Here is an 18004-nt window from a genome sequence, read left to right as displayed (position 1 = left end):
CCCTATCACAAATTACTTGGCAGTCCCCTGCTGTGTGCATTTTCATCATCATTCTGGCCTTCTGAACTCTGACCGGAGTTAACCATCAGGCTCTTCTTATAGCATATAAGGATTTTCTATACCATCCTTTCCAATTTCCTCCCTAAAAGCAGTTCCAAAAGCTTCTAAAGTACATGGTCAAACATAGTCACAGTAACAATCCCACTTCTCTGCTACCAACTTTCTGTATTAATCCCACATCTTAAAGGTGGAGAGGTTTAATTTAGCTCCTAATTACAGAGGTTTTCTGTCCATGGGCTGGTTTTTCCCAAGGCAGAAATATCATGGTGAAGCAAAGCTGTTTAGTTCATGGTGGCCAGGAAGCAAAGCTGGGGAATACTGCAAAAAGGAAAGGACCACGAACCATACAGAGTGCCCAATGTCATGCCTCCATGACCAACAGAGACATACCCAGAAGTGTGATTTACTTCTCTCATTGGCTTCCAACCCAATCGAGTTGGCACAATTACGTTCAGCCATCACACCCTCTATCTTCTCCCAGATCTGAACATGATGAGTCTGTTATAATGTCCCCTACTCAGGCAAAAGAGTGATGAAAAGTGGAAAATGAGTTTTACTCAACAAACTTTTTGACTCAATTTTTTAGCATTTGAGCAGTTCTATGAGTTTCAATTTTCCTTCCATTACCCAAATCCTGTGGGTTTACTCCCAAATCTGCTCTGCAGTAATATCTCCTAACATGTGACAATGAAACTGGCTTAAGCCTATGACACTGCAAGGACAGGGCCCAGGAGGGAACTGACAACATGTTCCATGTTTCTATGTTAACAGATTTTCTTCTCTGGATTTCTCATCCTATAAATCATATAAAATATCACTCAAACTAAATACATTTCTTCCTTTGAGTACAACTTTTAATAAAAAGTCCGGCAATGGTGGACTATATTTCTTATCTTCCTATGAAGTCCATGCATTAGGTACAAATATTCTTAAGTTTGAAGATAATTGTTGGCTAAAAAAAAGGATGAGATAGTCGGTCGTGGTGGTGCACACCTGTAATCCCAGCACTTGGGAGGCTGAGGCAGGAGGATCGCTGGGAGTTCGAGATCAGCCTGGGCTACATAGTGAATTCCAGGTCAGATTCAACTACGTAGTGAGACGCTGTCTCAAAAAACCAAAAAAAAAAAAAAGGATGAGATAATTACAGGGAAGTTTTGCAGCAGCCTTAGCATACACATCTCTCCATACATTGTCAACATTCTGAGAAGTCTTCACTAATCACTTCGGTTTCAGTTTGTGTTGGATGATATCATCATAATGATTCAACCTAGAGAGCTTAGACAGAATTTTAGTAAACATATCTGTATAGTATTAGTCTTTTAGGCCATCTGACCATCAAATTTACTGTATCTCAGAGATTGATGAAACCAGTAAGATAAGCCAGAGCCTCTAACTCTGTCAGTGTAAAAGTGTTCTCATAATAAATAATGGAATCTGGTCAGGACAAGATATAGTTTACCTGTTTGCAGACCTTTTAAGAAAGTATATAGTTTGCATTTCTGTGCTGAAAGTAAGAATAAAATAAAAGCAGCTAACAGGCTCTCCATCAAAAATTGTTTTTGGAGAAAAGCTTTCCTGCTTTTATTTCCAAAGTTGCAGGACAAAAGTTTGTCATTCCTAGCTCTCTGGGATCCAGAATTGCTAGAAAGATAATATTTCCTGAAAATATTGATCACTTAATGCAACATTTTTAACTCAAAAATGACAGCAAAGTCTTAAATCAGCTTCCTTACAGCAAGCTAAGGACTAAGGATTTAAATTCAGCTGCTGAGTTTTTACTTTTTTAAAATAGCCTTGTGCTTTTCTAAATTTATTTCTTTATAGAGCTCTCCTTTCCTTCTTTCTAGGTCATGGGTTTGGTTCGTCAAAGATGTCTCGTGCACAAACATTCCCCAGCTATGCCACGGAACAGAATGAAGAGGCTCAGCCTCCCTTGTCACGGTCTAGCAGCTATGGCTTCAGCTACAGCTCCAGCCTCATCCAGTGACATACAGAGGCCACCTCTGACCAGACAGTCTGTCCTGGACCTGCCTGCAGGGTCACTGCGCCCTCTGCCTCCTGGAAGACCAACTGCAGTACACACTGACATGGGTTGGGTCTAGCCCCAATTCCATTGAAAGGTTAAAAACTGGAGTTCTGCTTCCTTGATTAGTGGCTAAGTCCTTTATTTATTGAATTTCTATGGGGGAATCTATGTTTTACAATAATAGAATGAACAGTCATTTAAATAAACAAAATCCTTTGAGTCTGACAGTAGCAGAAGCCTTGGTGTTGGGAGAAATTGCCCACACTGGGTGGGTGTGGTGACCGAGTGACACCTGTCTTCAGTGCCCAGCCGTGCCTCTGAGCACAGGGTCTGTCCTTAGGCATCTTGCTGACCTACCACAAGTTTTGTGGCTTGTTCAGTTTTGACAGGGTCAAATTTAGTAAGCTCTGCAAATGGCATCTTAACCCTTGGTAGAAATAAATCCAGTGACAATTAAGGGAATGTAAATTAGAACACTCTGTTAATCAGGGTCTGGTAGCTCTGCTGTCGTGCGTGCGTGCGTGCGTGTGTGTGTGTGTGTGTGTGTGTGTAGACAAATATAGATATGGATATTGCTATATCCATCTATATATAATAAGTATATATATATATACATATATATGTGTGTGCTGAGGGTGACAGGATATGCTCTATTAAATTGTTGAAAACTGTACTTTGTTGCATTAAAATTAAGATTGCTATGTTGAATAGCTATTTTTAAAATAGTGCTTTTTTTTCAAAAAAAAAAAGGCTTCTTATTAGCAAAAGTATTTATGTAGTCCAGTCTGCTCTTGTGAAAAGTCTGAGCAAAAATGTGAGAAGGGGAATGTTTGGGAAGCAAGAGCTTAGCTGTCTTACCTGTCATGCTGTCACACTGTGTGTCTGGTTAGTGTTTCCATACTGTTGACAGTGTTTCTCTTCTTCTGAGCTACATGAGGAAGATCTGATGTGATCACTGATTAGCTTTCAATTAACCTGGGGAAAAAGAGACTCCAAATGAGAAACTAAGAAAGAAAAGAAAACGCACACACATTTTTAAAGAAATCAGCTATTTTTCAGTAAGAGAAGAAAAACCAGGCACAGAACAGTAGCTCTCAACATTTAAAATTTCATAGATACTATTCCCAGGGGCCAATAGGTACTTCTAATTTCCTATGTAACCAGACCTCACTGGGTTTCATTTTCTCTTGGAATGGACATGGTTTGTCTGAGGTTATAGGTGGAAAAGGATCAAATATAAATACTTTTAGGGCTGACACTGTTGAGAAACCTACACCATTAAAGGGAAGTAGTGGTTTCCTCACGAATGGAGGGAGTCTGGCTAAATTCAGTCAACATAGTTATGTGTGTCCCTAATTTTAAAAGCAAAAATAAAAATTATTCTGCCTGAAACATTTGATACAGTGTGTCTAATATTGGTATCTCTCAATTACTCTAGCATGGGTTTAAAGGATGGTGAGACTGACTTTTTTTCTTAATAGCAAAATTTTTATACGAACAAAAGCAGTCTGTTGAAGGGTACCTGTTTTGCTGGTCCCTGTTAAGATTTTTTTCATATCTATTCACAGCCTGAGAGTAGGTTGACCATTCATCTAAGTGAATTACTATTGAATAAAAATGATTCCATACCCCTTTTTGATAAATGTACACTTAAAACTACCTAGACTCTCTGAATCACTCAGATAGATATGAAAACCCCATCAAGATGCTAATCATAAGAGTTAATGTGGCTGCAAAAAATAAAAACCCTAAGCCTTCAGGGATAAAAAGGAAATTACTCAAACTCTCTTTGCTGTGAATTTTGCTGGCACAGCAGAGGAGCAGATAACTGGATTCTTTCAAGGATACAGCCTTCCCTGGGATCCCTGCTTTCGGGGTTCACACCTCTGAATTTCTTTAGTGCTTGGCATTTGCTTTGGAAATGCTATTACTCAAATATACCAGAGCATCTCCCAGCTGAGACCATTTGAGCACAGTTCCTAGTGCAGCCAATTCAGAGCAAGCCTCTCACTGCCTCACTCGGTTGAGCTGTTGCTTAGACACCAGAAGTTTCTATAAGGGACTTATGGGGAAAGGCCCTCAGGGGTCCTAGTTCATGTCTCAGCTTTATTAATGTGCCAGAAGCACAGACAGCAGGTCCAGGGGGATTCTGCTAATTACACAAGTCTGCTCTTGTGTCTCTTTGGTGGGAGACAAGTATCTGCATGAATCACTTCCAGAACACCGCTGGGTTCTGATCTTCCCTGGTGAACTAACTGAGAAGGTATAACCTTGAGCCAGTTTACTCTGAAAATAGTGTCACAGAAAAAGTGTGTGGGAAATTTACTTCTCAAGGCTTTAATCCAATCTCATCCTAGTGAGGATGATGCTATAAAATATCTCATGGTAGTGTTTTGAAGCTTTATTCTAGTATCCTCCTTCACATATACATTCAACTGAGTCAAAACTGCAAAGTGAACAGATAGAATTTATAGTAACCTCATACACTTGAAAAAAGGCAGTGTTCGTTGTAATAAAAATGACAAGCAGATAGAGCTACAAAAACCAAAGACAGAAACTTATTTGTATCAGTCCCTTGGAACTTCATAAAGATCAGTTCCACTGGAATGACTAGAATAGGTGTGGGCCTGTGTTCAGCTCACCCAAGCTTGTGGGTTTTTGACTGAAGATCCCTCTATATTTTGCAAGTCCTTTCTCTCTCCAGAGATGTACTATGTCTTTAAACATGCAGACAACTTTTTCATGGTGAGGGAGGGATTTCTATGAACCAAAGACATCTTTTGGCTCCGAAAGTGACTCAACTGGGGTTTCACCCAGATTAGTACATGTAAATAAAGATGGTCACCATTTCTACATCAGTTTGGAAGAGATCCATGATCAAGGAACCTCACATTCATAATAAAGTCTCTTCTGACAGCAGAGAAATCCTGGGCACACCTATCTCATAGAAAGATTGTATGAGGGGATTTATTTTTCATGTCCTCAACTGTTTCTTATGATAATCTTAATGTGCATAACCAACATATGACATTAATTTAAAGGCTGGAACAGTACACAATGAACTTTACTCCGTGGTTCACTATTCTGCTGGGGGATGGGGCATAAGACAAACCTTTCACTTACTTAATGGACAAACAGTAGGCACTCAGAGATCATTTATTTAGGCAGGCTGAAAATATTTCTGAATCTGTAGGTTCTGGCCACTGCCAAAATTTGAATTTTATAAAAAATATCTATTTACATACATATTACGGAAGATGCTGTTTTATAGAGCATGTGAACTAATCTTCACCTCTTTCACCAATTAGTCATCACAGCACTAGTCCTAGTATCTTGTACAATTCTTCTGTCTTCATTAGACATTTATGTTTGAAAAGTGTTCATCCCCTATAAAATAATTAGCCATTAGTATCTTCTGTCCAACCCAGAAACAGTGGCTTAACAAATAGCTTTACACTGTTAGTAGTAGTCTCTACAGATCCCATTTATTGCATGTGGTATCTTTATAGTAGATATTAAAATATATCATAAAGATTGATGTCTACTCATTATTTGGCAAATATCTCAAATAACTTTGCAAAAAAGCATGAGTACAGTATTCCCTTGATTATTGGAAACATTTAATGTACTAAAGTCAAACATTAGTGCTATATAAAAAGAAGCCAAGGAAATCATATTATTATAAAAATTGTAGTTCAGTTCTATTATAACACAGCACAATAAATGAAAAATATACATACAGTAGGGCTGAACTTTAGATGTGTAGCATTTCAAGTTTTACAAAAAGTTACACTAATAACTAATCAAAGTGAAAATTACATATTCTCCAATTCTATTAACATGTCTATCAATATTTTACATTTCAAATTACATTATCAATAACTAATTATATACTCCCAGACCACTTCTGTCTCAAAGTAGATAAAAATTTACCACAGGCATGCATTAATAGTTATAACAACAGGTGATATGTCACACATATTAATATCTAACCTATGAAATTTATGGAGTGTGTATTTATAGGCTATGAAATTTATAGGATGCAATTTCCCATAAAATTAGTAGAGAGGGATAGTGACTAGTCAGGAGGATAATTTAGGTAAAATGATAAAGAATTCATTGAGAGGTGCCTCACAAGTACAAGGTCCTGAGTTTGATTCCCAGTACCAAAAAGAAAAAAAAGAAAGAAAGAAAAGAAATGGATTGAAATGTCAAGAACAACACTTAGACCCTAGTTTCCTAACACTGTAATCCAGCTCTGTGTCACACACACTTGACCTTCTTTACCTAATGTATCATTTCTTAATATGACCACAGAAACACACATTAGCAACAAATATGCTTTTTTTCCATTCTGTGAAAAAAATTTAGCACAAAAGTATTTAGCATTTTAATCCTCATACTAAAATGTATCTTCAGTAATATGAGAATCATTTCTCTATGGCCAACTTCATTTTAGTGTTGTGAATATATATTATCATGACACATATATACATATATGGAACTGTGTAGGGGCTAAATATGGGAAAAGATCAACAAATCACACGTGTGATTCCTGTGAACATACTAAAAAGATTACCTTTTTCTCTGTGGAACTACCACAAATCCAAACTTTCTTCCTCAAGAATGTGAACTTTATTTCAACAATTGTTCCAACAGAGAAAGTATTAGATAGCTTAGAGATTGTCACAGAATTATGAAAAGCTGGGCACATTTTCTACGCAGGCAGAATGCTAGCCAGCTCCAGAAGCAATCTTAAAGGTCACAGAGAATAAAAGTTTCACTTTGCTTTCCTCAGGAGAAAATTGAAACCCATGGATGCTGTAATTTTTTAAAGGCAAAATGGTGAGGCGTGGTTTCTCCTAATTCCAGGGCCCGTGTCTAGGAATGTTTCCTTGGCTCCAGCTGGTCTTCCAGTTAGGCTCAGCGCAAGTTGAGAAATGCCACATGGCCTCATGATAAATACACCCTTGTACAGTTCCCATGTTTTGAAATGCTGTTATTCTTCTTGTATTGACTGCCAGCCATATCCATCAAAAGGTTTTCTGAGACATTTAATGAGACCTTGTAGGTCATAAATGACTGGTATAAGCTTTGTTATTCTTAAATTGTCATTCAGTTATGGGTTTATTTAAAATTCACTTACTGATCATAAAATAATTGTAAAAAATTTAGTAGTTGTGTGTTTTTTGTGGTCCTGCTAACTCCTCATAGTGTAATCATGATTATTGTTTTGGAATCTCTCTCTCTCTCTGTAGTACTTTATGGTGTCATTATTTATGTTATTTTTCCACAATTTTGTTGGGCAATTGATACTAGTACAGCTAAATTTTTTCATGTGACCTTTAGTTTCCAACTTCAGCAGAAATTCTGAACTGATTTGTTTTACATTAAAATAATGAATACCTCAAGTTTTTCCTTGCAGGCAATTATTTACATTTACTGAAGTTTAGAGAAATAAGAAATAACCTAAAAATATTAAGTAACATGAAAACCACAATTTACTTGTAATTTTCACACACATTTCCCTGATTTTAACATCTTGTAAACATTTCAAGTAGGTAAAAAGTGCATTTGCAATAGAAATGTCCCCCTAATAATTCCATTAAATGAATACTCTTATTTTATCATATCTTCTATACCTACTTCCCTAGTCCATATTTTGTATAATGTCTGTTGAGAGAATAAATGATTGTAATCATTATTTGGAACCAATTATACTAGTTAATACAATTAACTTCCTCAATCTGTTTCCTGCTTATTGGATGCTTTTAGACTGAGAGCATAAAATCAATCCTTTCTCTAGACACAGAATTGTGTGTAGAGAGGTGCTGAGACCCACAGTTCCAAAAACAGTTGCTTATTATCAGGTCTACCAAATTTAGAAATCCAACTTCAGTCAAAAAATAAAAATTAGATATGATTTAGTGCTTGAAAAATCACTATAAGATTTCTCAGAAAACATCTTGAGGGGGTTTTATGATGGTTTCAGATTGTTGACTGTTTGGCTGAGGGACTGAAAGGCAGCAAAATGAAGGACAGACTGGTAACAGTACCTTGATATTCAGTATTAATCCAAAATTAACACAATAAGAGAATGGTTTATCAACTTCAGATGAACAAATCTACTATAGTGCGAGCAGCGATACTTACTCTTCTCAATATAAATTAATAAATACACATCAACGGATGAAGTAGAGGACATGGGGTTCAAATTGTCACAGTGGAGTATGATTCTTTCCAGTTATAAGACATTCTTTTATTTAAGTTATAGTAAACCAGGCATGCACAACATTAACAAATCAATCTGCTCTCTGACATCTTCATTGCAGATGACAAGAGACCTCCCAGGACTGCAGTGGTTCCCTTGCCCCCACCCACTGCACTCTAACCTTCCTGGTCCCCCTATTCTCTCTTAGGTTTTGACCCCCTCCATCTTCCACTGAAGTTACCTATTTTCTTTTCAGATGTGCACAGAATAAGCCCATCTTGCAAAATCTTTATCCCTATGAATCTCTCAAATGTATTAAATTATATACCTTTTGCTTTCTGTAAATCTTTATTTAATTAACTTATGCATTATTTGTGAAGCCTTATATGTACAATATAAAGGAATGTCATTTGTAGTTCACTAAATATAATGTTTATTATCATTTTGATAAAAGTAACTTTGGACATTAAGCTGTTCTTAAATAAAACACCTGTTATAAATTTGTTTCTGTTGGAAAATATATTCTAGATTAATAATAATCTGGGGATAGCTGTACTTAAATACAAATTGAAACATTTTCTTGAAATGAAATGCAAAGAATAACTGTCCCTAGCACCTAAATGTGAAATTCTGGCAGAACTGAAAATATTATAATAATGAGGCAATAATAAAATTAGGAAATTTGATTATTTTCAAATATGTCTGTGTGATTTTTACCCTTGGTAAAAAGACATGAATTACAGTTGAAGAATAATGTTCTGAATTTATAATTTTATATGTGTGTATATATATAAATATATATCAATCCTTAAAAAATAAACCTAATATATTGTTATACATGTCTTATGATCCAAGAAATTTACAAATGATATTGCTACAAGGAAGATAATTTATAGTTGTATAATATCAACATTTACTTCATCACCTAAAAAGTAAAGCAGTTCAAAATACTAATTTACGTGATAAGCTTGCACAGTTGAAATGACAAACAAATAAACTGGTGGTTTTAACCCATGGGTGATTGAATATTGCTAACATTAAATGATTTCATTACATTTTTGTTACCATGTGATGAAGTATAACTACATAATTAAACAGAATTCTGACAAATACTGCTAACCTTTAAAATACTACTTATTCCTTTACTTTTTATCTTGTTATTTTCAAAATAAAGTAAAAGAAAGGCCATTAGTAAATGTGACGTTACTGAGAATGTATTGCGCATTAATATTTTCCTAACCCTATCTTATAATAGAATTTAAGTCTATTAGTGTGGCTCTGGCTTGGTAGAATGAGGGCATAATAATGTTGAAAATGGCATTAAAGTTCAACACATTTATTTTCCAGGGGAAAGATATCAGCAATATAAGTGGCTGGTGAAGTGTGATACAAGTAGATAATGGCTTTTCTTCCAGCAGTCTGCTCACTCAAATAAAATTATTGAAAATTAATATTTGGTAGACAAGAATAAACACCAAAATGGAAATTATGCAATTACAACTATACTAAAGTTATATAACAATGATGTCCATCATTAATTTAAATCTCATGATATAGCACTTTGTCACTTGACTTAAGACCTACCTAGAAATATATGTACAGCATCTGTTTCTCTGACCTAGCTGTTAAATATAAACTGCCCTTTTTTGCTTAGTTGAATAGATCAATTTGTTACAAATATTTGAAAAATTAAAAGTGTAAGTAAGATTCAAATTTTATAATTGACAATGTGAAATAGGAAGAAAGGGGCTAAAGGTGTAGGGGAAATGGTAAGGGTGGGGGAAAGGAAATAAGGGAAAAGAAAACATATGAGAAAAGGGAAAAAAGGAAACAAAGCCTTTGTAAGGGAAGGGAGGAGGGGGTAAAGGGAGGACAGAGGTATAGGGAAAAAATGAGAACCAAGGCCTGTCATGTCAAGGTACAAGATCCCAATGATGAATACAACTGTACTGTATGCCTAAAAAGTACCAATAAACTCACTGAGAAAAAAAAAAAGAAAAGAAAAGAAAAACCAAAATGAATTAGGAACCCTGGATCCAGCATTCAGTGGTGTTAAAAGGTATTTATTTATTTATTTATTTATTTATTTATTTAGGTTTTTTAAGACAGGGTCTCACTGTGTAGTTGCAACTGAACTGCAACTCACTATGTAGCCCAGTGATCCTCCTGCCTCAGCCTGCTGAGTGCTAGGATTACAGGCATGCGCCACCACACCCGGTTTAAAAGGTCTTTCTAAGGGTAGGTCCAGCCAAACCTATGAATTTGACAGTAGTAAAAAAAAATTATGAGATCTTTCTATTTGGTGAAGCCAGTAGAAGTTTATAAGATGCTTATTTGTATAATGAGCACATCCATTCTTCCTAAATGCTGAATTAAATACAGCGTATTCTGAATATGAAGATCTGTGTCAGTTGCATAACAAATTGGTGGCATGAACTTAATAGATTTTTCTTTCCCTTTTTGTCACTAGTAAATCATGGGGATTTGGGAATTATATTTACTGGGGAAAGTATCTTTATGAAGAGTGTAAAGATTTATCTAAGCTTTGAGCTGACATCAAAGAAGATTTTTAATAAATACACGTCACAGGGCACAGCTCAAAATCAATTAGTCTGCTACTTTTTGCAATGCACAAAGAAACCAGCTATCTCTATTTTCAAGTTAGTTGAGAAATATGTTAGGCACATTTTTCTTATTTTGATATCTACATGGTAAATTATTAAAGTAAATGTTAGACCAAGAACCAAAGAGAATATTTCAACACTCATGAAAATATAAATTATCCCAATACACAGGTATTTGAGCACATCAGGCTACTGAATGAAATTTGATGTTAAATGTTAGTCATTAAATATTTATTGAGTTATGCATACCTCCAGACTGTGAATAAACGACATGCAATATCTCTTTGTTATTTCCTCCTTTTAATTTGCTTTAATAGGTGTCAATACTAGGAGGTAGTTCTGACAGCAAAGTGGGTATAGGACTTTCTATCTAAAATTAAGGGAGAAAAAGAAGGCAAGAAAGATCATCCTCACCAGCTTCCCAAATTTACTTCTCAAGACTGGCACTGAATTTCCCTCCTCCTCCTCCTCTTCCTCGTCCTTTTTCTCTTTTTCTCCTTCACCTTCATCTCTTACTGAATAGACTACATTTTAAATCAAAGAAAATGGTTAGCAGAGTCTTTTTAAAAACCCATATCATCTCTATCTAAACTCTATACATTTTTAAATGTCTTTTTTTAAATTTTTTATTTCTCTTTCACATAAATTTTCATTCTAGACCAATATGTGCATGGATATTACCACTCATCAATTTGGATGCGTATGTGAATCACAGACCTATTTTAAACACTGAATACTCTTCTTAAAACTAGTAAATCTTAGTTATAAGGTAGTCAGAGGGGAAAGTGCTATTTCAAATTTTAATTTACAAGGCATTAATTGACTCTTATAATAGCTAAAAATCAACAGTAATACTTGAATAGTGAAAAGCTCCAGCCCCTGCAGTATTTCTGTCACACCTATGGAAAGAAAAAAAAATGTCATCAGAGGGAAGGCCTTCAAGGAAATAATTGGGAGTGCTCCAGCTAGTGAAAGAAGTATAGGACAACATGGACTACCAAAGCTTCGTGAACTTCCAGACAAAGTCCCTTAAAAGACTGATAATTATTCATGAGATTATAGAACACTCCCCTTCCTTAGGATTTACCACCACAAAAGCAAGTGTACACAATAGTGGCTGTAAATTTCAAACAAAAGTGATGCAAAACAGAAAGTCTCTCCAAGGAGGAGTACTTAGGAAGCCTGAAGTAAAGGGGCAAGAAGAAAAGAAAACTAGAAAATGAAACAAACTAGGACACTAGAACAATTTAGAGGAGCAACAACAAACTTCAAACACAGTCCCAAAAGAAAAGAAAAGATAGTTTGAAGATACAAAGCATTAATTGAAACAGATGGAAATCTGACTCGTCAAAATTATCAGACTGGAGGCCAGGCATAGTGGTGCACGCCTGTAATCCCAGCACTCGGGAGGCTGAGGCAGGAGGATCGCTGTGAGTTGCAGACCAGACTGGGCTACATAGTGAGTTCCAGGTCAGTCTCAACTACATAGTGAGACCCTGTCTCAAAAAAACAAAACAAAACAAAAATTATCAGACTGGAAATTTATTTTTAATTAATTTTATTGGCACATTTTAGGTATATAATATAATGGCATTCATAATTGGAGATTTTTACGTTTACATACTATATCTTGGTTCTTATTTTTCCCCTTCCCCTGCCCTCCTGACACCCTCTCCGCCCCACCTTATTTACAAAGACTTTGTTTCCATTTTTTTCATTTGCTCATATTGATTCCATTCCCCTTTTCCCCTACCACTCCCACTTCCCCTTCCATTGGCACATTTTCTTCTTATTTTATATTATCTACTATATATTTTCATCCTTACTTACACTTTCAGTTTCTTATACCAGAGAAATTATTCAATATTTACACATGTGTGTCCTATTTATTTCACTTAAGTATTGCCTCAATAAGCATTCATTTAGCTATAAATGCTTCTAATTTCTCATTCTTAATGGCTGAGTAAAACTCCATTTTATATAAAAGAAACCCCATATTTTCTTTATCCAGTCTCCAGTTCATGAGCAATTTGGCTGCTTCCAAGTTTTATCTATTACATACTGTGCTGCTATGGACGTGGGTGTACATATATACTGTGGTATGATTCCTTTAATTCTTTTGGGAAGACACCCAGCAGGGAAATAGCTGGGTCAAATAGGATCTCTAGTCCTAGTTTTTGAGGCATCTGCATACTGACTTCCACAGTGACTGCACCAGTCTACACTCCTATCAATAGTGGAGAAGGGTTCCTTTTCCCCACAGCCCTGCCAGTATTTATTATTGGTTGATTTCAGCCTTATTTTCTGAGATGAGGTGGAATCTCAGTGTTGTTTTCATTTGTATCTCTTGAATGAGCAGTGATGTTGAACATTTTTTCACGTGTTTCTTAGTTATTTCTACTTCTTTGAGAATTGTTCTTTCATTTTAGATGCCCATTTTTGGCTCGGGTCTTTGGAAGGTCTGATTTTCTTTTTTCTTTTTCTTGTTTTTTTTATTTTTAGTTTATTGGTACATTGATGGTACAGTTACATTCATCACTGGGATCTTGCACCTTTACATGATGTATCTTGGTTCTTATTGATTCCCCATTCTCCAGCCTTCCCTTCACCCCCTGCACCCTTCCCTGTTTACAAAGATATTGTTTCCATGTGTTTCCTTTTCACATGTTTTTTCTTTTGCCTTCTTACCATTCCCCTACCACTCCCACTTCCCCTACTCTTTTAGAACTTTTCTTCCTATTACACAATATCAATTATACATTTCAATCCTTATTTACAATTTTAGTTCTTCATACCAGAGAAACTATCCAGTATTTACACATGTGAGTCTTATTCATTTCACTTATGAGTAAGGCCTCAGTGTGCATCCACTTTACTATAAATGCCTCTAGTTTCTCATTCTTTATGGCTGAATAGTACTGCATTTAATAAAAAATTTTTAAAAGGAAAAAAAAAATCTTCTTTAGTCTTCATTTGATTGACAACTGGGCTGCTTCCAAGTTTTACCTATTATAAACTATGACACTATAAACACGGATGAGCATATATTGCTGTTGAATGATTTTTTTAAATTTTGGGGGAAGACACCCAGCAGAGGAATAGCTGGGTCAAATGGGACTTCTAATATTAATTGTTTGATCTCCATATTGATTTCCACAGTGGTTGCACCAGTCTGGTTTTTTAAAGTTCTTTATATATTCTAGATAGTGGATCTTTGAGGAACAGCTGGTAAAATTTTTTCTCACATTCTTCAATGTCTCTTAGCTCTGTTGCTAGTGTTTCTTGCTGTGCAGAAACTTTTTAATAAGAAGAGATTCCATTCATTGATTCTTTGTGCTAGAATCACCTCACATGCAACTGAGGTTTTGTTCATGAAATCTTTTCCTATGCCAATGTAATCAAGGATTCTACCTAACCTCTCTTCTAGATGGTTTAGTCTTTCTGTTTTAATATTTAGATCTTTAATCCATTTCATTTTAGATTAGTGCATGGTGAGGGATATAGGTCTAGTTTTAATCTTTGGCAAGTTGAAACCCAATTTTTCCATTTATTAAAGAGGGCATCTTTCCTATAGTGAGGGATTTTGGACCTTTGTCAAAGATGCAGTGGGTGAGTGTGTCTGGAGTTGTTTTTGTATCTTCTAATCCGTTCCACTGTTCCTCAGGTCTGTTTCTTTGCCAGTACCATGCTGTTTTAACAGCAGCTTTGTAGTATAGTTTCAAGTGAGGAACTGTGATATGGCCTATCTTGTCTTTCTTGCCTAAAATTGCTTTTGCTATTCTAGGTCTCTTCTTGTTCCAAATGAATTTTTTTTTATTATTTTCTTAAGCTGTGTAAATATTCTCCTGGAATTTCAGTTGAGATTGCATTGAATCTATATAGCAGTTTTGGAAGCATGGCAATTTTCACTGTACTGGTTCTTCCTAGCAAGGAGCAAGGGATGTCTTTCCATCTTCTGATATCATCTTTGATCTGTTTTTTCGGAGTGCTATAATTTCCAGAGCTGAGATCTTTGATTTCTTTTGTTGGGTTGATTCTTAGGTGTTTCATCTTTTTGATGTTATTTTGAAGGGTGTTGCTTCTCCAGTTCCTCTCTCAGTGTGTCTGTGTTTGTTTACAGGAAAGGTATTGATTTTGTGTACTAACCTTGTAATCCAGCTACTCTAGTGACTTTGGTTACTAAGTCTAGAAGACTTTTGGTGGAGTTCTTGGGGTCTTCTATACATAGTACTATGTCATCTGCAAATAATGAGAATTTGACTTCTTCCTTTCCTATCTTCATTCCTTTTAGTTTTTCTCTTGTCTATTTGCTGTGGCTAATGTTTCCAAAACTGCATTGAACAGGAGTGGTGACAGTGGACAGCCGTGTCTTGTTCTTGATTTTAGTGTGAAGGATTTCAGTTTTTGACCATTTAGTATGATATTGGCTGTTGGTTGTTGAGGTCTCCTTTTAGAGGAGAGGACTTGGGGAGATGACCATGGACACAATGAATGACCAAAAGCTAATGGCTGATGGTAAAGTTTATTCTGACACGGGTTCTTATGTACTAGTTTCAAGGCCACACACACAAGCATGATCACAGTGGTTTGAAGATTAACAACAGTCACAAGGAGGCAAAAGTAAGATAAACAGCAGTCACAAGAAGTGACAAGCAGATACACACGGTTCAAACTAAGCACATAACATCTAGATAAAACAACATCTGTTTACAACCAGAAGGGAATGTAAACTGGGAACAAGAACAAAGAAGGAATTAGGGGGTTGTTTGTAGGCCAAGGGACTTGGCTCCAGCCCATCGCCTTCGGGACACCTGTGCCCCGGTGAGAACCAGAATTCCGGGACTCGGAGTCAGCACTTCATCCATCTGTCCTCTAGTGCCCCAACAGTTGGTTTTTTCATAGATGGATTTTATCAGATTGAGATAGAAACTCTCTATTCCAACTTTTGGGGTTTTTGTCATGAATGTGTGTTTAATTTTATCAACTGCTTTTTCTGCATATTTTAAGAGGATCATATTTTTTTCCTTGACTCTGTTAGTACAACGTATTACATTTATTGATTTGCATATGTTGATGCAAATCAACATCCCTGTATCCCTGGGATGAATCCCATTTGGTCAGAGTGTGTGGTCCTCTTGATGATCTTCTGCATTCTATTTGCCAGTATCTTATTAAGGATTTTTGCATCTACGTTCACTGGTAAGATTGGCCTATAGTTCTCTTTTTTGGTTGAGTCTTTGTCTGCTTTGGAGATCAAGGTGGCACTTGCTTCCAGGAATGAATTTGGGAGTATCGCTTCCCTTTCACTTTTGCTGAAGTGTTTAAATAGTAGTGGCAATATTCTTCTCTAAATGTCTCATAGAATTCAGCAGTAAAGCCATCAGCATTCTGGCTTTTCTTAGTTGGTAAGTTTTTAATTACATGTTCAGTTTAATTGATTGATATTGGGTTGTTTAGAATTTTTATTATTCTTTGTTCAACATTGGTAATTCACATATATCTAAAAAATCTGTCCATTTCTTCTGTTTTCAATCTTATTGGTGAATGTGTTCTCCAAGTAAGTATTGATAAGCCTCTGGATTTCTGCTAGGTCCATTTTAATTTCACCCTTTTCTTTCCTAATTCCTTGGATTTGAGTCCTTTCTTGCTTTTTTTCTTTTCTTAAATTTGGCTCAGGATTTGTCAATTTTGTTTATTCTTTCCAAGAATTCTTTGCTTCCTTGATTTTTGTATCATTCTCTTAGTCTCTATTGCATTGATTTCTGCTCTGATCTTTTTATCTTTATTAAGTTTATTGGTATATTTTAGGTATATAATACAGTTACATTCATCATTGGGATCTTGTAACTTTACATGACTTATCTTGGTTCTTATTTTTCCCCATTCCTCACCCCTTCCTTCACACCTTCCACCCTTCCCACAAAATCAAAGACTTTGGAATAATTTCAAACTATGAAACATTCACATAATTAGTATCCAAGAAAGATAATATGAAGAAAATGGAGCAAAAGAATATTTGAATTAGGAGCCAAAGACCAGAGCCAGTCTGCCAGGTGGTGGAGGGGAACAAATTGGGAGCCAAATATGAAACCACAAAGGTGGCCTTCGGGGCTTGAGGAGCAGAGCAGTGGGTCCTGGGGCAGCTGATCCAGCCAGAAGCAGTGGCACTGTTGCAGGGCCAGTGACACAGGGTGTTCTTGGTGCTGAACTCAAGTACTGGCCTGGGGACTGTGCGCTCAACATCTCCAAGGAGCTCATGTCCCTCAATACATCACAATTGCAGCAGCCTTTATCCTCAGTGCCACTGCTACACACACAGCCTCCACCCAGAGTGAATCTCTTCAGGCTCAGGATAGGAGGTCAAGAGTTTGATTGTTTGCCTGCAGTTCTCTTTGACTGTAATGGGAATAACAAAGATCTTCCCTTTACGAAAGAAGACATTCTGAGACTCGAGGATAAACCTGAATAGCAGTGGTAGAATGCAGAGGACAGTGAAGGCAGGCAGGAGCAGGAGGATTCTGGTCCCCTCTATGGGAAAGTATACACCTTCCTCCACCTCAGTATGGTTCTGACTGGATACTGGGTCTCACTAGGTAGTTCAGGCTGCCCTTGAACTCATGGTGATCCTCTTGCCATCTGAGTACTGGGATTACAGGTCAGTGAGCTGGTAAAGGTCACAAAGATTAATGTGAGTGAACAGTGGGAAAGGGAGTATAATGGCAAACAGGGTCACTTTCCATTTGCACATGTTGGTCTGCTGGATCAACAGAATCCTGATGGGAACTTCAGCTAAATATAGCACAACAAACTGTCTTGCTGACAGATTGGTACAATCTTTTTTTTTTCTATTGGTATCTACACAACTTTGCACATGTGTCAAAAACAGGCCAGTTAAATATAAGTATTCTGATGTTACCTTTTTAGAATGAATTGCTCCCTTCTAATTTCTCATATTCAGGATATAAAACTGAAGGGCTTGTGCGGATAACTTTTGAGTTTGAGTTGGCAATTTTAGAAGGTAGAGTCGTCCCTGTATCAGAAGGGATAGGTGACCTACCTCCTTTTTCAGGCAATGCAGGTCAA

The 18004-nt window shown here is 36.4% G+C and overlaps 1 protein-coding gene across 1 annotated transcript in view; it reads left to right on the top strand.

Annotated features, from left to right (window-relative positions):
* The window catches only part of Dok6 (docking protein 6), a 419379-nt gene extending 411117 nt beyond the window's left edge, over nt 1–8262 (top strand). Inside the window, exon 8 of the mRNA XM_010607470.2 lies at nt 1908–8262. Within this exon, the coding sequence (XP_010605772.1) occupies nt 1908–2047 (140 nt within the window). The 3' untranslated portion in view covers nt 2048–8262. The remainder of the gene's footprint in view (nt 1–1907) is intronic.
* Nucleotides 8263–18004: the final 9742 nt, after the last annotated feature.

The sequence above is a fragment of the Fukomys damarensis genome, unplaced genomic scaffold (assembly GCF_012274545.1).
Source record: "Fukomys damarensis isolate Sample0158 unplaced genomic scaffold, DMR_v1.0_HiC HiC_scaffold_30, whole genome shotgun sequence".
In the NCBI taxonomy this organism is placed as follows: Eukaryota; Metazoa; Chordata; class Mammalia; order Rodentia; family Bathyergidae; genus Fukomys; species Fukomys damarensis.
This window is presented reverse-complemented; position numbering and strand designations above follow the sequence as displayed.